This window comes from Doryrhamphus excisus, chromosome 13 (assembly GCF_030265055.1).
Source record: "Doryrhamphus excisus isolate RoL2022-K1 chromosome 13, RoL_Dexc_1.0, whole genome shotgun sequence".
NCBI lineage: Eukaryota > Metazoa > Chordata > Actinopteri > Syngnathiformes > Syngnathidae > Doryrhamphus > Doryrhamphus excisus.
This window is the reverse complement of record NC_080478.1, coordinates 14,919,759-14,941,945: the sequence shown is the minus strand read 5'-3', so window position 1 is coordinate 14,941,945 and position 22,187 is coordinate 14,919,759. Positions and strand designations below refer to the sequence as shown.

General features: G+C 40.4%; 1 protein-coding gene across 2 annotated transcripts; it reads left to right on the top strand.

Moving 5' to 3' along the window:
* Positions 1–6: 6 nt before the first annotated feature.
* On the top strand, positions 7–19,062 carry LOC131140386 (CD109 antigen-like). 2 transcript variants are annotated; one of them, XM_058090771.1, is made up of 32 exons: positions 7–819; positions 913–1,070; positions 1,305–1,333; positions 1,423–1,656; positions 1,751–1,873; positions 1,950–1,989; positions 2,951–3,032; positions 3,122–3,221; positions 3,777–3,885; positions 3,992–4,101; positions 4,201–4,392; positions 4,516–4,614; positions 4,712–4,774; positions 5,596–5,766; positions 5,843–5,995; positions 6,784–6,856; positions 6,936–7,020; positions 7,112–7,226; positions 7,764–7,877; positions 7,947–8,165; positions 8,278–8,419; positions 8,821–8,997; positions 9,078–9,159; positions 9,623–9,854; positions 9,924–10,095; positions 10,576–10,766; positions 12,368–12,517; positions 12,606–12,671; positions 13,266–13,393; positions 14,014–14,170; positions 18,048–18,150; positions 18,319–19,062. In XM_058090771.1, the coding sequence occupies exons 1-32, from the start codon at positions 752–754 to the stop codon at positions 18,525–18,527; spliced, it is 4,146 nt and encodes a 1,381-aa protein (XP_057946754.1). In that variant the 5' UTR covers positions 7–751; the 3' UTR covers positions 18,528–19,062. The 2 variants fall into 2 exon arrangements, with proteins under 2 accessions (XP_057946754.1, XP_057946755.1); XM_058090772.1 differs by having other exon boundaries at positions 9–819; positions 3,122–3,209.
* Positions 19,063–22,187: the final 3,125 nt, after the last annotated feature.

Genomic DNA, 22,187 nt, shown 5'->3' with positions numbered 1-22,187 from the left:
CTCCATCAAATGCTGTTTATCCTCACTAAGGTCGCGTGAGTATACCGGAGTCGGAGGGCAAAAGGCGGGTTAAACACTGGACCGGTCGGCATTCAATTGCTTCCAAACTTCTTTTTTTAGTCAATTTCTTTCATATACTGTACCTTCTTATTGCAGTTTTACAATTTATAATGTAGCGACCCTGATGTGTTCTTGTTGACATGTTGTGTTGTGGAATGTCTGACCGTTTTGGGTGGCCCCTGAATGTACCGGGGTGGAGGCGTGTCATTTTGAGGGAACCAGGAAGGAAGCACTGGTGTAGTTGCTTGGGGTGTTTTTGGCGGCGTTGTTAGCCATTATCGTTTGCAATAAAAAGCTTGTTATTGACCACACGGTACAATACTATATAATGGTCTTGTATTAAAAAATTAAACAATGATTTTAATATATGTGAATGTAATGTCTGCATATTTAATAATAACTACAACTGTAAATTGTACAAATAGACAAAAGGTGAAAACGTTGCCGACAGGCAAATGTACTGTGAAGAGGGAGTGAAATGACAGCCATTGTGTAACGATATATGATATAGGATGTGTATACATCCAGCATGACATGAATGACAATACCATGTGACAGCATCCTCAGGGGAGAAGAGGTGGCCTTTTGTCTCAGGCAGACTCAGCTCCGTTGAGCTTGTTGGTGCCGTTCACTTTCAGTTGGGAGTCCACAAGAGAATTTTGTCACCGCTCTAGTAGCAGGCGGAAGAAATATGGATGATATTTGGGCCCTCGTGTGTTTGGGAGTTCTTTTTTCTGCTCAGACCGGCTCTACTCAAGAGTAAGTAATATGAACAAAATGGACCCAAGTATAGTTTGTCATTGCAAAATAAAACCCAACCATTTCCTTCCATGACCTCGGCTGTCCACACAGTGCTAGGACGTTATTTGTGCTGACGGGACCTGAAGTGTTGCCGGCTGGGACGCCCTCTGTGCTGGCTGTCACCGTAGTCTCCGACCTCCCTGTCAGGGTCAAGGCTGAAGTGTCGCATCACAACAATAAAGTGACCCAAACACAGGACTTTCAAGGAGGTGACACATATAACACTTTATAGTGATTGTAGTGATACAGTATTTATACTTTCTGTGAACACTAGGCATGGTGAATGATTGATAAGCACAAAAATGTCAATTATAAGTTTAATTTTTATGTCTCTTGGAGCATATGTGTGTACTTGTAATGGAATACGGTAATAAATAGTACATCTTATTGTAACTAATGAGCATATACACATACTGTATGTATAAAATATTCAACTTTTTAAGGTGTGACCAAGCTGCTGACTCTCCCACCGGTGAGTATTTCCTTATTCTTTTACTATACATATGAAATCAAATCATCCGAAGGTTTTTTTTCTGCTGATTCCATCCCAAACTGCTACAGCTTCCGGTCTCCATAACTGAAAATTCCCATTTAAATCTGACTGTGACGGGCTACAATGGGGACAACATTGTTTTCACCAACATCACCAGCGTCAGCTTTGACCCGAGGAATGTCTCCTGCTTCCTTCAAACTGAACGCTCACAATATCGTCCCGGAGACGCTGTCAAAGTGTGGGCCGCGTGTCTTCAGTTGGATAATCGTCCATACAAAGGAAAGATGGATATCTCCATGAAGGTACAGATTTGATGTGCTAGTGGCCTAAAGAGATGACATTGTGTGGTGATGCATGCATGGGAAGTGTCACTGATGTTCCTTTGTCACTTTGAAGAATCCCACCGGGAATGTGGTAGACAGGTGGCAGTCCACTGGGAATCACGGGATTGTGTTTCAGGAATTTCATTTATCCCTGACCCCTCCTCTGGGAAAGTGGGCAGTCACCCTGACAGTGCAGGTAAATTTAAAATGTGACAAACCTGAAAGCTGAAACTTTCACCACTAAACTTTTGTTTCCTGCCCCTCCAAAACAGGATGTGACTGATGAGAGAACATTCACTGTGGAGCATGATGGTAACCATTGTAGTATTTATACATGCCATCCATTAGTAGAGTGATAATGGTAATTGTTTTATCTATAATTCACAGGTTACAGTGACGAACGTCACATGTTTACACTTGCAAAATTCAACATACAAATTACCACAATCCAACCTCTTCTCCATCCTCAGCCAATACTGATAGTTATTCTGGTATCAAAGTAGAATTCCTGCTTTAATTGTATAATTTTGTAGTTCGAGCATAGAAAGCCTGTTTAGTAACTTCTACAAACGTCTTTAACATTATTGGAGTCCTCTCGCCATGAAATAACATCCCTATAGCCAACTTTTGTGTATATTACCCAATATAGTAGATATGCGTTGTGCTGTTTCTTATACTGGCCAATGTTGGGTAATTGTTTGAGTTCCCTGCTCAGTCCATTCCATAATTTAACTGTGATGAAAGCATTTAGTGCTGTCTATTTGAAATGAAACATCACTGATGTTAAATTCACATGAAAGCAACAAAAAGCTGGTGATTTTTAATCAAAGCGGAATAATGCAACGATGCATTGGACAAGCTGTGTGTATGACAATTTTAGCTTAATATGAGAGAAATGTCAAATAACACAACCAATATTCACCATCGGTTATTATTTCAAGAGTGGGATACTACCCAAAAATCAAATCAAATGAATACAAATATTACCTACATGATGTGGGTTTTCTGCTTTTGTGCACTATAGATTAAATAACTTCATTTATTTTGCCTTTGACATTACTAAAGTTTGAAAAATGTTTTTCTTTATTTTTCTCAAACTGCTGCACAGCCCCTAAAATCGTAAAGCTTAAAAGTCCTTTGATTTTTTTCTTTCTTACAGTACAGATGTCAAGGATATTTGCAAAAACTACTGCAATATTTGCATTGTAAAAACGTTGTAAAAAAGTTGCCTTATCGCCTTTTAATCCTACTTATGCACTGCCTGCTGTTGCAGAGCCCCCTCATTTTGACGTACTGCTTAAGACGTCACCACAGGTCCTAATTGGAGAGGATATCTCAGGATCAGTAAGAGCCATGTGGGTCCGGTATCAAGCAAGCATATCAATAGTATCACATAAGCACATATACAATGCTAAACACTTAATTATTTGTCTCTCTCGTCAAGTTATCCCAGCAGACAACCTGTTCAGGGAACCCTGAATGTGTCTCTCACTCAACTGTCTGGTGTGGATGGATTAACACAAACTGAAGAGGTGAGCTTTATGGTATGGACCTATAGAACTGTGCTCCTAGAGTAACTACAGCAATGAATGCATGCCTCTCTGACTGTGCCGAAACGGAAGCGTTATTAGCATCCATTAATAATTATAGTATTTTCTGCACTGTGAGGCGCATTTAAGAGCCTTTAATTTTCTAAAAAATCGACGAGGCGCCTTATAATCTGATGAGTTCTAGAATTCAACTTCGGTAAGCGCTCTGCTTGATTGACTGTCGGACCATTTCCCACTGACACAAGGACCTCATACGTACTCTGGCAGTGATAAACCAATCAGAGAACAATATGTAATACATACAGAATATACATTGGCAACAATAAACCATACAGTACGTACGCTTAACGTTCTTGGACTATTGTAACATTGTCCATCATGTCTGTGTTAACACATAAATTAAATGAAGGTATACAATTTGGTCATGACAAAATTCAAATAGTTTGGCCTTGGTGAAGGTATACGCTACTTATCTTTGTGAAAGTAACATTTATTGGATGTATTAAGTTTTGAGCTTGTTTTTGACGTTTTTTTTTCCGTTTCCTACAGATCTATGGGTCAGCTCAGTTCTTCTTCAGCAAAAGTCAGCTGCGGAGCCTCGATGCGTCATCAATGGACGTCTTACACATTACAGCGTGCATCACTGAAAGGTCTACAGGTTGGTTATCCTGTCACTCAAAGCTGCACTTTATTGATCAGCATGGTGATTGGCATTAGTACTGATTAGCATGGTGTTCTCATCTACTTTTATCGTTCCACAAAAGGAATTAAAGTCTGCAGAAGCGTTGCAGTCCACCTGATGAGGAACTCATTCCAGCTTAAATTCCGTGATTTTCCACAGTCACTGAAGCCATCTTTAACCTTCTTTACAAAAGTGGGATAGCTACTCGTCTGTATTGTAAAGATCCTGTATTTTCAATGAAATAGCCATAAGCTGCACTTCAATACAACCTTCTCCGCTTACATTTCACAGCTTAGCATCTCCAGATACGACAGAAAGCCTCTGAGCCCATTGGATCAAATGAACTCCGTTGTGGTTGACGTCACTCAGACAACATCCACGATGAAGACCGAAACTACCACAATGACTCTTCCAGTGCCCGGGGATGGGAACATCCACATTCAGTTTAAATTACAGGATGAAGTAAAGGTGCTTTTAATTCAGGTGGGTGTTTATTTGTTCCCAGAACTCAAAAGGTGGTTCTTAATGAAAACAACCTGTGAGATCCTTGTGGTTTCAGTGGATACTTAAAATTGAAATGAAAAAAAAAAAAAATCATCCTTTTAGGCCAAGTTTCAGTCAAGTGTAGAAACGCTGAAACTCTACAAGAACTACTCATCTCCTAGCGGCTCATATCTTCTGATCTCACCAAGCTTACCGGCAAAGGTATTAAACTTTTTGCAAATTAATGTTATACTCAATGTAATAAAACTTATATGAGATATTAGTAAAATGATATAAATGTTTTGTGTTCATCTTCCAGGTTGGATTGGCTCTACAATTAGATGTGGAAAGCACATTTGAACCAACCAAGCTTCATTATGTGGTACTGTATCTTTAGTCAAGCATATGATAAATAATATAATTCCTTATTTATCTCTGACATCAGGGAACCAAGGTCATTCATTCATTCAAACCAGGAAGATTTTGTTTTTTAGTTCTCACTGGGAACGTGAATGGCTGTCTGTATTCATATATGCCCTGAGATTTACTGGTGACCAGTCCAGTCCAGTCCAGTTCTGACTGCGACCCTACCATACTGTACACAAAGTCAACCTTCCAACACACAGATGAAACAATTTTTTTTGTCTTTTGGCCAATTAAACAGACGGACACTGTGAGCCGTGCCGTTATTGCACCCTCCCATGAGGAAGGGTTAGCTTTAAAAAAGTATTTTAGAAGACCTTTCAAAAATAATTTAAACCCCAAATTAGGCAAGAGTCTTAATAATTTGTGTTTTTTTCCTACTCCTTTTCAGACATGTTGGATTGTGTAAATGTGATTCGTTAATGTGACTTGCATGTCGGAAATTAATTATAACCATAACTGCACATACGGTATCATAAACAATACCCAGAAAGAATCAGAATGGCTAGTGGGATACAATGTGGTCATCTATGATTATGCTTTCCAAATTATTTATACAAAATATGGCTGCATATCATCCTTAATTTATCAATTAATTTCAAATGTTGTGATGATAAATGACCTAAAACAATGCATTCGGTGTCAAATTTCATAAAAACAGTTCCTGTTTGTTAACGGAAAATTCATGTATTCACATCACTGTTCTACATGTTATGTAGTTAACATGGTGATTTTTCAACAGCTCCAACAAAAGTTACTACTTCCTTGCCGTACTTCTAGGTGACCTCTCGAGGTCAAGTGGTGACAGCAGGAACAAAGACTTCCTCCTCGTTTTCTCTGGTGCCGACACTATCCTGGTCCCCTGAGGCCTGTATTACTGTCTATTCTATCCTCTCTGATGGAGAGCTCATTAGTGACACTGCGCAGATCCCCGTCAATCAACAAGGCTATGTATGGACCACCTCTGAAGCTCCGTATCCAATATTCCTACATATGCATGTGATTATGAGTGTATCTGCTTTTACAGGTGTCTTTAAACTGGAGCAGTGACAAAGCCCAGCCAGGTGAGCAGGTGGTGCTTACTGTGACAGACCACAAACAAAACTCCCATGTCGGAATCTTGGTGACGGCAATTCACGATGATGCTCCACAGGACTGCTGGGATTTCAAAACACGGCAGGTGTGATTAATTAATGCCACTCTTTAAATTGTGGGACATTATTGTTTTAAAATGTGCAAAAGTGTGTGTGGTGAGAGCAGCCATTTTGTTTAGTCTAGAGACAGTGACACTGAGGAAAAGACAGGAAGCAGAACTGGAGGTAGCAGAGATGAGGATGCTGAGGTTCTCATTGAGAGTGACCATGATGGATAGGATCATGACTGAGTACATTAGAGGGACATTGCATGTTAGATGCCCTGGAGAGGGTTTTTAAGTTTTAAGGCATTTTAAGGGTGGATTTTTGCCATTCACGGGTGGTCTGAGAATGCAACCCTCACATAAAGCAGGGGTCTATTGTATATACTCATAATGAAATATAACAATATAAAAAAACTGAACAAATAGTGAAAATATAGTGAATCTTGAATCTGTTCTCCCAATGGATATATCATAAACGAGTTTGCATGTTGTGACCCGGCCTGAACCAGTTAGTCTTGATGTAACTTATCTGCCTGCTTTGTTGTGTTACTTGTAAGAGCTAGAAACTCTAGTGTGCCAGGTTCATCACCTGAGGCTTGTTGATGAATACACAAGTACAAAAAGAAACATTTACATGTATCAACATGAGCACTTTCTCATCTTATCAAAGCTGTGGTGGATTGTATTTTGTATGTGTGTGTGCGGAGTTAATGGACCTTTTTTAAACTACACGTATAAAGCTGAGGTGTTTTTTCATCAGTTTTTACACCTTACATCAGGTAGTGCAGGTTGATTTTATTTATGCACCTTCTTTTGCATTGTCACCACAGGGATGCAAGATAAAGATGCTATCCAATGCCAGACTGCATAAAGAAAATCAAATGGTGGATGGATCAGAAAATGGTGTGTTATAAATGATAGCAGAAAGCACACAAAAAGAATGATGTTACTTTCTACACAATTATGTTGATTTGCACTTCAGTCAGGGATGCCCTCTTAGTGGAGAAGTACTGGACACACTGGGTGGACAGAAGCCAGCCAATTCTGTGGTTCGATGCTGCTCTCAGGTGAGCGCTTTAGAGCTGAGAATTGACTAAAAGAAAGAGGACATGTGCAACATGAATACATGGTCATGTAGTACTTCTGTTTCTGCTCTAGTAACAAAACATGGAGGGGGGATATAACAGTTCCAGATGATGTTACATGTTTAGCTGCCACCGCACTGGCAATGTCGGACGACTTGGGTTTGAGCTTCACTTCTGTGCCGCAAAAGGTAACTAATGATGCCACAAATGAGTGGTTAGCGGGGGGAAAATACCGTATTTTCTGGACTATAAGTTGCACAAGGCAAAAAATGCATAATTAGGTAGAAAAAACATACATAAGTCGCACCGGAGTATAAGTCGCATTTTTTGCAGGTAATTTATTCTACAAACTACTTGAGCAAAACAGACATTACGTCCTCTTGGAAAGCAAGTTCTAACAATAAAAGAATAGAGAACAGGCTGAATAGGTGTAAGATGTGCTAACACAATGGTTATTCATCTACATGAAAAATAAACAGTAAAGGTGTCCAGTGTTTATATAACATAAACAGTTTTTTCATTTATAAGTCGCTCTGGAGTATAAGTCACAGGAACAGCCAACTTATGAAAAAAAAAGTGCGACTTATAGTCTGGAAAATACAGTATTTTCTATAAAAATGTTGCTTCTCCTCACGATAACGCCATTTAATTCACATGTCAATTTCCACACACATTTTCCGCTACATTTTTATTCCCTAATTCTGCAATTAACCTCTCATTCACAGTTGATGGTATCCAAGGATTTTTCATTGTCTCTTAATGTTCCATCATACCTCATCAGAGGAGAGGAGCTTGTCATGGAGGTGAACATCATCAACCACTTAGAAAGGGACTTAGAAGTAAGGAAGGACTATATTCAAATGCTCCAAGAATATCATATCCATAAACACATATTTGTTTTTCAACAGGTGATGTTGTTGCTTTCACAAAGTGAGGCCTTTGAGTTTGTTTTACGAAAACGTGGTGACATCGCTATGGTAAACGCCCATACGTTCATCTTAAAGGGCTATGCCTCTGCCACAGCCTTGTTCCCCATCAGGCCTGTAGCAGTTGGGGAGATGGAGATATCTGTGGATGCCATATCTGCAGACTCCTCAGATAGCCTTGTTTGGAGAGTGATTGTGAAGGTATGGAAATATGTGCATTTTGTGCAGTGAGATAACATTTTGGTGGAATTCTGTAGTATTTGAGCAATAGGTTTTCTTTGTATTAACCCTCATGATTCCTATGTGTTTTAAGCCTGAAGGATTTGAACAGTACTTCTCCGAAACACTCTTCCTGGAAGTGGCACCACACACCCACAACAACTCCAAGTCCATCTCTGTCTCTTTGCCACCAGATGTAGTACAGGACAGCCAGAGAGTCAATGTGGTGTTAATGGGTACGTGTGTACTTATCGCTACAGCTTCATTCTTCGTCAAACGTATACACATGATTGGAAACCTGGTGTATATAGATATCCATGACTAGCCTATACCACATCAATTTATATAGGGGACACGTGGATAAAAATGAAAAACAATCAGCATCTAACACTCACAATTCTGAACAAGATTACTGCGCAAAAGGAGACACAGCATAAAATTGTTTATTGTTCTGTGCATTATATGAACAAATAATTGTGATTATTATTTTGTACATTTAATTTCGAAGATTTCATTCACATTGGTGTACCAATAAGTGTACTGCACAGTAGTACAGTAATTTGCAGATTTCAATAATATAATTTTGTGATACAGTTTGTCAGTTTTTTCTAGATAATCCCACTTTTACGCTACACAGGTGATATATTGGCCTTATCCATCAAGCATTTGGATTCACTGGTTGAAATACCTATTGGATGCGGGGAGCAGAACATGATCCACTTTGCTCCAAGTATTTATGTGCTCCAGTACCTGGACAGGTCCAGCCAGGATCATCCGGAGATACGGAAGAGGGTTTTGGGCTATATGGTTGAAGGTATGCAACAGCAAGGAATGAGGAATTTATGGAAAACATAACTCTAACTATCTACATAAACAAGTATTATATTTGGTCAGGTTATCAAAAACAGCTTTCCTACCAACGAGATGATGGGTCTTTCAGTGCTTTTGGTGCGAGTGACACTGCTGGTAGCACATGGTAGGTTATGACTATATCCCATTAGAATACTTTGGATTTATTGTTCACTTATTGAATTCTTCTTCTTCTTCTTTCGCTTTTGGCTTTTACCTTCAGGGGTCGCCACAGCAAATCAATCTCCTTCATCTAACCCTGTCTTCTGCATCTGTCTCTCTCACAACTACCCTCATATCCTCCTTCACTACATCCATAAAACTCCTCTTTGGTCTTCTACGCCTCCTACCTGGCAACTCTAAAAGCAGCATCCTTCTACCAATATATTCACTATCTCTCCTCTGGACATGTCCCAACCATCTCAGTCTGGCCTCTCTGACTTTATCTCCAGGGCCTCGAACATGTAATGTCCCTCTGATGTACTTGTTCCTGATCCTTTCCATCCTGGTCACTCCCAATGAGAAGCTCAGCATTATCATCTCTGCTACCTTGCTACCTAGCTGAAACTGATACTTTTTTTGTATTGCAGGCTGACTGCTTACGTCCTGAAGTGCTTCCTCCAGGCTCAGCGCTACATGCAGATAGACCAAAGTATCTTAGATAGAGCCAAAAATTGGCTCTTAGACCACCAGGGACCCCAGGGTGAGTTCCCTGAGGTAGGGACTTTGATGCACACAGAGATGCAAGGAGGACTGGATAACAGCCCTGTGGCCCTCACGGCTTATGTAATGATGGCATTACTAGAGAACAAGACCTATGTGGTGAGTTTTAGAAGATGTGAGAATATTACATGTTTTCACACTATTCTCTTACTCTTTTTTTATGTGCAGGAAATGTACCTTAAGAATATGCTCATGATGCAAACGTACCTGGAGGGGCATGTGACCAATGGGACGCTCAGTAACTACACACTGTGTTTGGCAGCTTACGCTTTAGCTCTCGCCAAAAGTCCGGTGGCTGGAATTGCACTGACTGAGTTAAGCAGGAGAGCTGACTACAGAGGTGATTTACAAAATGAAATATGGGAATGCACCGGATCACATTTCCATTTAAAGTTGATTCATAAATATTCTCATATTCTACAATACTATGTAATTCCATCTAACACCTATTGTGCCTGATTCCCTCCAGTTTTAGTAGAGTTGTATCAATATTGGATCATGATTACAGTATTACTTCATGTGGGATTTTCTGGATATTTAATATGAAACACTGGGCAGGTCAATTTTCAATCGTCTCGTTATTGTTGTTCATTTTTGGCATTTTGTACATAAATTGTTTAACATTTGTTTAACGTCTTGCAAGGATTCTATTCCACGTGTATTTTCAAATTGTTAGTCGTACGTGAAATGAAATGTTTTGCTTGTAATTGTTACATTATTGAGGTATGTCGATGAGGTAATGAATCATCAAAATGAACATTTCTGCGAACCCAGAAGATGCTACAATGTATACTTACTGTATAATATTACTATTTCCCAGGTGATGTCATGATGTGGGCATCCTCTGCTGGTCTGGAGTCATATGAAGGGCAACCACGCTCATCCCAGGTTGAAATGGCTTCGTATGTGATGCTAGCACATATTCAACGTGGCAGCTTTCCTGACGGCATTCCACTGATGAAATGGTTAAGCAGGCAGAGGAACCATCTTGGTGGCTATGGGAGCACACAGGTAAACATTGGGGAAAGTTAATTCATTTTTGGTTTTGTGCAAACAAACTGAAATATCCACCGAAAAATCAGAACCAGCTTTATTGGCCGTTATTAGGTCAAACTAGGAATTTGACTACGGTCAACATCACTTTCTGTTACAAGTACAACAATAGTGAATAAGTTACACATAAGACAGAGAATAGCGATCGACCAGTACCACTTCCGCGATCGACCGGTAGATCGCGATCGACTTAATGAGCACCCCTGTACTAGATGTTTTAGAATGTTTATAATAATTTGGTATATACAAAACTGTGGAGAGACTAGCCATGTTGTTTGTTCTAGAGACAGTGCCACTGAGGAAAAGACAGGGAGTAGAACTGGAGGTAGCAGAGATAAGGATGCTGAGGTTCACATTGGGAGTGACCAGGATGGATAGGATCAGCAACAAGTACACCAGAGGGACATTACATGTTCGAGGCCTTGGAGATAAAATCAGAGAGACCAGACTGAGATGGTTCGGACATGTCTAGAGGAGAGATGGTGAATATATTAGTAGAAGGATGCTGCGTTTAGAGCTGCCAGGTAGGAGGTAGGTAGAGGAAGACCAGAGAGGAGGTTTATGGATGTAGTAAAGGAGGACATGAGGGGTAGTTGGTGTGAGAGAGACTGATGCAGAAGACAGGGTTGGATGGAGGAGATTGATTTGCTGTGGCGACCCCTGAAGGGAAAAAGGAACTGGAACAATTTGGGGGCGGGGTCTGAGTGGTCCGCAGAGATGTTGCCTGCCCTGTTCTTGGCTCTGGACCATTACAGTTCCTGTATGGAGGGCAGCCTAGTCCTGATGGTTTTCCCTGCGGGCCCTATTGTCTGTTGCTGTCTGCTCTTGTCCATCTATTACATCAACAATCCAACTCATATTTTTGTTAATATATCTGGAAAATACAACCAATGTAACTCAAACAGGTTGTTCTCTGGAGCTCATTACAGTTTACAGTGCAAACCTTTGTCCACAAAGAGAGCCTCTTTGCTGGACTGAACATCCCATTGGATGACTGGGATGCTGCATGGGTGATAATGTTTGAGCAGGTAGCAAGTCATAGTATACAGTATTTACTGCAGTGATGCAGTGAGGAGCTTCTCATTTCCCGAAATATGCCATGCTTATGGAAAAGATGATCTGTTACAGAAGGATCAAATTGGCATGCATCAAGCATGCGAAAACATTTAAGGATCAGAAACTATTAAAATCGAGTTAAGAACTGTCCAACACTTTTATTAAAAAGTGGAAGAACAGTGGGGAAAACCTTGAGTAGTGTTCCAAAACCCCCGTCAAAGATACAACATCTTGGCGAAATATGAATGCAAGTCAGAAATAGAAAGAAAGAAATGTTGTGACAATGTTGTGATTGTGGAAACAATGTCACAGCAAATACGTGCGGTAACCAAGGGTGCACCAACTAAATATTGGAATGTGTGATTTTTATTTTTTTTCTGGTCAAGCAATGTAATAGCTGCTTAAATCTTGTATTATGATTTTGGTGGAGGTGAAACCTCACTCATTTGTATTACATATATACAATAAATGCATTAACGTGGTTGTGATCTTTTTCACCTCAGGACACAGTCATTGCGCTCCAGGCTCTGGCTAACTATGCTGCATTTAGTGGCGCCAACGCTCTTGACCTACATCTCCAAGTCTCTGCTCCGGCCTCTTCATATATGTTTTCTATCAACTCCACCTCCTATCTAACATACCAGCAACAAGAGGTAAGATGGATGTGTATGTAGTTTCTGGATGAATACACTACATTGCAGATGTATTAATACAATATTTTGACTTCTTCCAACTTTTCAGATCAAAGCTAAACAGGATATCCACCTTAATGTATACATGGAAGGAAGAGGATTTGCCATATTTCAGGTGCAATCATCAATGTTTCTTTTCTACTCTCCTTTTTTTGCTGACAATCACTCATAGTTACATAACACAATTTACAGCTTAAAATGAATGCCATAACAAATGTAAAGCAACAATATGTTTCCAACTCTACATAAATTGCGGTTTTAATATGCAGACCATGACCTGAGTCACTTGAATGCTGCAGCTGTGTGTGAGCTAATGTAATACATTGTAAAAAGCCAAAACAAAAAAACAGCTAAATGCAAATGTAGCGTGATGGTCTCCTGCCGATGGCCATCTGGAACACATACTAAAGCTTAGAGTATTGTTTGCATTAGTGTCTCCACGTTTATACCACTCACAAGACTTTGGTGAAAGGTTAATCTTTTCATTCTGTTCAATTTTGAAGCAATAGTCCTCCCTCCACCTGTTTCTACAGTCTGTGATTCATGATGTTGAGTTTGAATCTGTGATTACAATACAGCAACTCACTTATTTTTTCCCCCTACTTGCAGCTAGTAAGTCTTTGTGGTGCATTTGCTGTCCTGTAAACAGTGGCATTTCATCATAAAAGCTAATATTTGATGTCTTAAATGCTGCTATGAATCCTTCCAGATGAATGTCTTTTACAACCTGGAGAGCAAAACGATTTCACCAAAACGAGAAAAGGAGGCTTTTGAATTAAACGTGAACGTCAGTGACGACCGAGACCACAATCACTTGTTGTTATCTGTGTGTGTCAGGTAAGAGTAATAAACTTGTTGTTGTTATAAACTAAAGTTGTTGTTTTTACTAGTGATGGGCGATACCCCAAATTGTATGATGCCAATATAACATCAATTTGGGAAATAAATTATACACTACCTTTGTTAGTCAATGTCACATTTTCTATACCGCTTACCCTCACGAGGGTCGCGGGCAGGCTGGAGCCTATCCCAACTGCGTTCGGGCGAGAGGCGGGGTACACCCTGGACTGGTCGCTAGCCAATCACAGGGCACATATAGACAAACAACCATTCACACTCACATTCATACCTATGGACAATTTGGAGTCGCCAATTAACCTAGCATGTTTTTGGAATGTGGGAGGAAACCGGAGTACCGGAGAAAACACATGCATGGGGAGAACATGCAAACTCCACACAGAGATGGCCGACTGTGAGGGATTGAACCTGGTCTCCTCGCTGTGTGGCCTGCGCATTTATTGATTCATTAATTCCTTTCAGACAACACAAGAGTCTCTGATTAACCTGTAACCTTTAATTAGTGGTCCAACAAGTGATCCCTTCACAAGGACTACAGACTGATGAGATTCTTTGGAACCGTTTCCGGGTAAACTACATTTTCTTTGTTTCCTCTGCAGTTTAAAGAAGAGCCAGGTCATCGCCCATACAGGCATGGTTATACTGGACGTAGGGATGCTCAGTGGCTTCGCTCTCTCTCCTGTAGCTGCTGTCCCAGTACATCCAATCAGAAAGGTGGAGACGCTGCCTCAGAGAGTCTACCTATACCTGCATTCAGTGAGTGCTCATCAACTTTAATTTAATTCATTTCAAACATGCTTAACAAGGAGGAGTAAGCTTATTCAATCCGACTCTTATTCCAGTTACTGGTCATTTGTTTACATCTTGTGTGTAACATGCTAACACACAACATGCTAACACACAATATGTTGTGTGTTAGCGTAACATGCAAACACAAACATATGTTTGTGTTAGCATAACATGTTGTGTGTTAGCGTAACATGCTAACACACAATATGTTTGTGTTAGCATAAAATGTTGTGTGTTAGCGTAACATGCTAACACACAATATGTTGTGTGTTAGCGTAACATGCTAACACACAATATGTTGTGTGTTAACTAACACACAATATGTTTGTGTTAGCATAACATGTTGTGTAATAGCGTAACATGCTAACACACAATATGTTTGTGTTAGAATAACATGCTAACACACAATGTGTTTGTGTTAGAATAACATGCTAACACACAATGTGTTTGTGTTAGAATACCATGCTAACACACAATGTGTTTGTGTGTTAGCATGTTAGCATGTTGTGTGTTAGCATGTTAGCAATATCTACAATATTGTCGATTTTAAGGTTTGTGTATTCCCTATAAATTGTATTATGTATTATCCTGACCACCATTTTTGCAATATGGTTAATGATTGTACTTTGCTTTTATAGTTATTACCCCATATCTCAACACAATTATTCAGATATGGTAACGCCCGTGAATAGTAAAGTCTCTGGAGGGATTTTTTTTGTTACAAAACGTGTTTCGTTTTTTTCAGTATTTGCATGGTTTTGATCATTGATCATTGACCTAGAAATCTGTTTTCATAGACACTGGATGGTCTCCCCTGAACAAAATGTAATTGTGTTATCTGCAAACAATATTAACTTTTGAGGTCTTGAAGTCATTTATGTTAAAAAAAAAAACAAAAAAAAACTTTGGTCCCAACACTGACCACTGGGGTACCCAGCAAACTATTTCCACAATGATTGATATTCAACAAAATGGTATATATCCAATAGAATAATCCACAATGTCCTCCATCAGTATAAGTGAAGGACCCATCCTCTGCTGTCTCCCTCAGTTCATAGAATGTTTTGGTTATTGACTCGCACTCTGCAGAGTCTGACCCACCACAGATGTGTTGGTACTCAGCAGGGGTCCTTCCTGCATATCTCCAGCCACAGGCTGCGGCACTCAGCAGTGCCTGATATTTCTTTGATGGTGTGAGACATGGCTTAGCAGGAGAACTCCAGGCCTTTTAAGGACTTTGATGGTTGATGTTGCGATGAAGCCACGGCAGCCAACCTCCACTGGGCAGACTGTTGCTTTCCAGCCTCCGCCCTCAGAGCACCTCCCTTAATAAGCTTCTTTTGTTGCATTCTCCCATAGTGAAGTATGTCAACCCTATGAAGCAGCTCGTTTATAAAGAGTTGGACCAGAGTACTAGATCTGGCCTGAAGGTTGACATGAGTGTATGACTGAATAATGAGCTGTTGGCTAACGTCCGCCCATGTTTTCCAGTCCCTTGCACCATCCAGCTGTCCTTGTTTCTCTTCACAAATGAGAGACAATGCCGGGACGACAGTAGATGTTCTCCTTGCAATCAGTGAGGATATGCCTGAGGGTTGTTGGAGATGAGCACAAGGAGCATGCAGGAGGTTTCTCTGCTGGGCTTGCTTTGCACATCTTGCAGCCTCCTGGCGCCAGATCTCTAGGACAACCAACTTTTGCTGTTCCGATGGTCTGTCCTGGCATTTTCCCAGACCTCCTCTTCCCTGCTGATCACGGCCCATGAGCTCAGCATGCTGGAGTGTTGATGTAGCTTGTCTTTTGAGGTCTGTTTCCAGTCTGTTAGTTCTGATGTCACATACCTAATGGTTGTCTTCCAGGGTCATTATTTTTGTTTTGTAGAATTTCAATTATTCCATGAGACTTGTGTTGACGGAAGCCAATAATCTCCATTTTGTAGCATTTAACTGGTTTCAGTTTCAACTTCAGTTTATACAGTTCATTCATTCATTCATTTTCTACCGCTTATCCTCACGAGGGTCGCCGCGGGGGGTGCTGGAGCCTATCCCAGCTGGTGGCCAGCCAATCACAGGACACATATAGACAAACAACCATTCACACTCACATTCATACCTATGGACAATTTGGAGTCGCCAATTAACCTAGCATGTTTTTGGAATGTGGGAGGAAACCCACGCATGCACGGGGAGAACATGCAAACTCCACACAGAGATGGCCGAAGGTGGGATTGAACCCAGGTTTCCTATCTGTGAGGTCTGCGCGCTAACCACTCGACTGCCGTGCAGCCCAGTCTATACAGTTGAGATAGTAAATACATAAATATTATCAGTATTTCAAATCAGGGGCACAAAAACATTTCCGTCCCCCAGTGGGGGCACCACCAAAAATAAGTTGAGAAACCGATACTGCTTTGACCTTTTTGGACTTCAAACCATTTCCTCACATAGACGCAGATCATTCTCTTGATCATCTGAACTGCTACGATGGGATGTCAACAGCCGAGGAAGCAGGCCAAACTGAGACACCATTATTTTAGCTGCCAGGGAGCACAGAGTAATTGATCATCTTGAGATCTCCAGACAAACTCCTACTTGAGTTGTTGGACCTGGCCGCTGTCTTTGAGGCTTGCAAGGTCGCATCTCCTGATGGGATTTCACATATGGTTGGAATTGGTTTGCTTTTAATGAAAAACTTTAGTTTGACAGCTTGTCTTTGAGGGAGATGCTTCTTGATTTGAACTTGATCTTCGCCCATGAGATGTTCGTTGCGGTCAAGGTCGTTAGACGGTGTTACTGTAAGTGGATTTCAGACACTTTTTGAAGCTCTAAGAACCACCGCCGCTGCTATGGTGAATGCTCGAGGAGATATGATGGAGCCAGCCATGATGGTATTGTCTATGCCACGGGTCTCAAACACGCGGCCCGGACACTAGTTTGAGGCCCCCGCCTTGATATGAAAGTTTAATGTTAGTGCGGCCCGCGTTAAGTTTGATATGGATGCTGTATGGTATCATATACCCAGAAAAAATTATTACGTATAATTAATGTTCATGTTAAAGGTTAAATAACTGTTAATAGTTATCCTCCCTATCCGTGTGGAAGTGGTAAGTTTTTGGCTATTTAAGTTTAAAAGAAATAACTTCAAGGCTACCGTTTAGGTCGCTAGCTCTCTAGTTTGCGAGTTAGCATGTGTCTCAAGACCCTGCAGTTGCGCAATATGTTGTAAATAAAAAGAGTATAAATGTGACTATAGTCGTGTTTTGTCATGTCTACAGGGCTCTAATAATGCTTTGTTCATTTTAATCTGAAAAAAAAATTGTCTACCCACCAACTATATGTAGTTTCTTAAGTTTTTATTATTTGTCGTTTTATTATTATTATTATATTTATTTATTTATTACTGATTGATTGATTTTCTTTATTCTTGATTTGTTTATTTATTTTTCATCTTATTTTGTGTAGAAAAATAAAAAGTAAGATATTTGAGAACAGTGGAATGTTTTATCAGAGCTCTTATTGTAGAAAATCAAAACCAAAACAAAGTTTATTCATTTTTCTGTTTTTAATAAATGCGTTTTTTGGGGTTTTTTTTTTTTTTTTTGGAAAACCTGATGCGGCCCAGTCTCGCCCAGACCCTAGCTTTCCCCTAACCCTAACCCTAACCCTAACCGAAAGATAGTTTAAATATGTCTACCATCTCATACACGAGAGCTAAATAACAACTCTTTGTCACGGCCTGCAAGTGTGTCTTTATTATTATTTGAAAGAGCACGATGTTCCACACAACATCTGATATTTATTACATTCATATAAAAGCATTCAATTTTATGACATTATGCTTCCAGCTCAACAAGTCAGAAGTTTGCATCCAAATTCCACTCATCAGAATGTTCAAAGTGGCCCACATCCAGGATGCTCTGGTGCAAGTTTACGACTACTATGAACCCAGTAAGTACATGTTGACTGTTACTAAATGTAAATAGCAATTATCACCACAGACCCCATGATGCCGGGTGAAATCACTCAATGTGCATATGACCATCATTTCCATAATCACATACATCATCAGGTTGTCATCTTGATGCCATAATCACATTCTTTTGTCTTGCTTTACAGCGAGGAGAGCAGAAACAACATATAATTCGGATGTTCTCCGCCACATGGAGCCTTGCGTCTTCTGTGGTGAGGACTGTCATCTCTGTCGGACGGGAATCCCCATTGTGGTGTCAAGTCTCTCAGCTCACGCCATAAGAAGCTCCGCCTCTAGCCTTTGTTGGCTCTTAGTCGGACTGATTACTGGTTACTTTTTCATTATTGTAGTCTAATTGCAAAACTGGTCCATTTATAATGTTCCCAAGGTGCATTCAAATGTACAGTATGTTTCCCCACCTAGTAATGTTGTGTACGTTTTACTTTTGTAGTTCTGCACCTACAGATAGCATATCAATTGTTATTGTTAATTACTGAACAATAATCAAGCATCTTCATGTTACTTTCAATCCACTGTGGTCTGAATGTGACGCACATCATTTCATACATCACAGCATTATTATGCTAAAGAATGCTATAGAAGTCAGAGGATATCGGTACTCTAATTACATGAACCCTATTATGAAAGATTACAATGGAAAAGTTCACATTTATTCAAATGTAATGCAATCCCCAATTTATATTACTACAAATGATAACAAGTGGAAATTATTTTTGTACATAGTTTTTCTAGTTTTTCATAGTAGCATATAGATATTTGATATAGCTTTTGAATATAGCAAGTGGATCATGCAAATGTACCTTACATAGAGCTATTGTGTGCAAACTGTGGTTATGTAGTATTTTTTGTATTTGTAGTTTAACTATGCCAATTTGATGACTTATTATCTTACAAATTAAAGACAACAGTAAAAACAATGTCATTCCTTTGATTTTGCAAGTCATGTAAGTCATCTACGGAAGGGGGGCATCATATCAAATCTTGCCTAGAGCGCCACTTTTGGGTAGGGCCGTACCTTTTTGGATGTTGGAATCCTGGCTACAAATCAAATATTGTGTTTTGGTAGATGTTTGTGAATTTGCCCTCCAGGCTGTGCACCACAGCAAAGTTGAACTAACATGTGCACCTTCACCAACACTAGATGGCAGGCTTGGCATCATAAAGTTGGTGGTGTGTGGTTTAGTGTGGTGTCAAAACAATGTAATATGGCAACCAGACTGTACATGTTGCAGCAAACAACCACCACATCAATAAAATGATTGATAAATGAATTAAAAAAAACATTTTGCAGGTGTACCTAATATTGTGCCTAAGAAGTGCAACATACATAGTATAATGAAACATATGTGACTGTGAATGTCTGTGATAACAGCACACACGTTAAGGTCGCGCCAAACGACCCTTGCACTCCGCAGCCATGTTTTTGGGTCATGTTGTAATAACAGCCCATCAATCACGAGCAATGATGTCATACATTCACTATGTTATAGGTTATTTAAGAAGGAGGTTTGACATTGCAGTCAAAGCATCAGTTAAGTGCCGCGAATATATTAAGATGTTTTAAAAGGTTTTAAATAGGTTGTGTGACAGCAGCGAGTGGTAATCATTGGAAATCTTTCAGATCTTTATGTCGGCAAGTCAAACCTCAAGACCATTCACGATGAGGACATTAAATGTGGCTGCAGAGGAGTCGGATCGGCTTAAAGCAGGGGTCTCAAACACGCGGCCCGTGGGCCAAATGTGGCCCGCAGGACACTAGTTTGAGGCCCCCGCCTTGATATGAAAGTTTAATGTTAGTGCAAGTTTGATATGGATGCTGTATGGTATCATGTACTCGGAAAAAATGATTACGTTTGATTAATGTTCATGTTAAAGGTTAAATAACTGTTAATAGTTATCCTCCCTATCCGTGTGGAAGTGGTAAGTTTTTGGCTATTTAAGTTTAAGGGAAATAACTTGAAGGCTACCGTTTAGGTCGCTAGCTCTCTAGTTTGCGAGTTAGCATGTGTCTCAAGACCCTGCAGTTGAGCAATATGTTGAAAATAAAAAGAGTATAAATGTAAATTTGCTGTTTTATTATTATTATTTATTTATTACTGATTGATTGATTTTCTTTATTCTTGATTTGTTTATTTATTTTTCATCTTATTTTGTGTAGAAAAATAAAAAGTAAGATATTTGAGAACAGTGGAATGTTTTATCAGAGCTTTTCTTGTAGAAAATCGGAACCAAAGCAAAGTTTATTCATTTTTCTGTTTTAAATAAATGTGTTTTTTTTTTGGAAAACCTGATGCGGCCCAGTCTCACCCAGACCCTAGCTCCAGTGGCCCCCAAGTAAATTGAGTTTGAGACCCCTGGTTTAAAGCCTGTCCTCATGGCGAGGAATTTATTCCTCTTTGTTTCCTCTTCTGATGGGATAAACATGCCATATTGGCATGATTTATTCTTAACATGTATATGATAAACAGACATTGAGTATAAACTACTGCCAAGTTTGACGCTTTATTTCAGGTAGGATACATCAGCAGAAGAAATAGCCATCAACAAACAACTAACTGAAATGGAAAGCCAAAAGCTTATTGGTTGCGTGACGGACATCGGAGGTGGTGGCAGGAACAACAAAGATGAATCAAATGCTGCGACCCAAACGTCTCCCTACATTGGCGATGGTGAGGAGGATGATGATGCATTTGTTTGGCAAGACGTGCTTCACCGGGGGCGAGTCATGGAAAATCTGTTTGAGCTTGCATCCCACCCAGCGTGAGTGCGTATTTGCACAACCCCCAGGTGACCCTGCACAGGCCAGCCAGGAACGTCCTGCTAAGAGGTGGGAGACAGAGCCATCCCACAGAGAGGAAACTCCAGAGGAACAAAGCAGGCCTGAATGTCCTCTCCATCATCTTGCTTGAAGCGGAGCTGAGCTTCGTGCTAATGGTGTGCGTAAGGGAGGGAGCACAGGTGGACGACAAGCTCCTGTGAGTCATTGTGGTGTGTCAGTGTTTCTGTCTGCTACGCTACATGAGCTGTCTCAAGCCGAGACATGATAACGCTGATTTCCCGGAGAACTAGTATCAACTCTGTTTCATGACATGCATGCAGGTGGACCAGGATGACCGAGTTCAATTCCACCCTCTCTTAAATTCCCCGTGGGTTTTCTCCGGGTACTCCGGTTTCCTCCCACATTCCAAAAACATGCTAGGTTAATTGGTGACTCCAAATTGTCCATAGGTATGAATGTGAGTGTGAATGGTTGTTTGTCTATATGTGCCCTGTGATTGGCTGGCGACCAGTCCAGGGTGTACCCCGCCTCGCGCCCGAAGACAGCTGGAATAGGCTCCAGCACCCCCGCGACCCATGTAGAAAATGAATGAAAATGAGGGTGGTATTGAACTCGGGTCTCCTGGCTGAGGTCTGCACGCTAACCGCTATTTTTTGACTGATGTTTCATGAATCAAGTGACATGTACCATTCATTCATTCATTCTCTACCGCTTTTCCTCACGAGGGCCGCGGGGGGTGCTGGAGCCTATTCCAGCTGTCTTCGGGCGAGAGGCGGGGTACACCCTGGACTGGTCTCCAGCCAATCACAGGGCACATATAGACAAACAACCATTCACACTCACATTCATACCTATGGACAATTTGGAGTCACCAATTAACCTAGCATGTTTTTGGAATGTGGGAGGAAACCGGAGTATCCGGAGAAAACCCACGCATGCACGGGGAGAACATGCAAACTCCACACAGAGATGGCCGAGGGTGGAATTGAACCCTGGTCTCCTAGCTGTGAGGTCTGCGCGCTAACCACTAGATCACCGTGACGCCTGTGACATGTACCAATTGAGTTAAATAGATATAAATAGATAGATTTAGCATAACCTCATTTAACACAGAATTATAACAATATTAGTATGTATCTTTGAATGCATTATTTAGTTCATTTAGCCATTGTTATGCTTGAAAATAATGGATGCAAAAGATACATAACACTAATA

Excerpts from the sequence above, each read along its gene's own strand:
- LOC131140386 (XM_058090771.1), top strand. The coding sequence starts at position 752 with ATGGATGATATTTGGGCCCTCGTGTGTTTGGGAGTTCTTTTTTCTGCT. Across the intron at positions 8,166-8,277 it reads TTTGGAGAGTGATTGTGAAG|CCTGAAGGATTTGAACAGTA; the intron begins GTATGGAAATAT and ends ATGTGTTTTAAG. Across the intron at positions 14,171-18,047 it reads TCTACCTATACCTGCATTCA|CTCAACAAGTCAGAAGTTTG; the intron begins GTGAGTGCTCAT and ends TTATGCTTCCAG.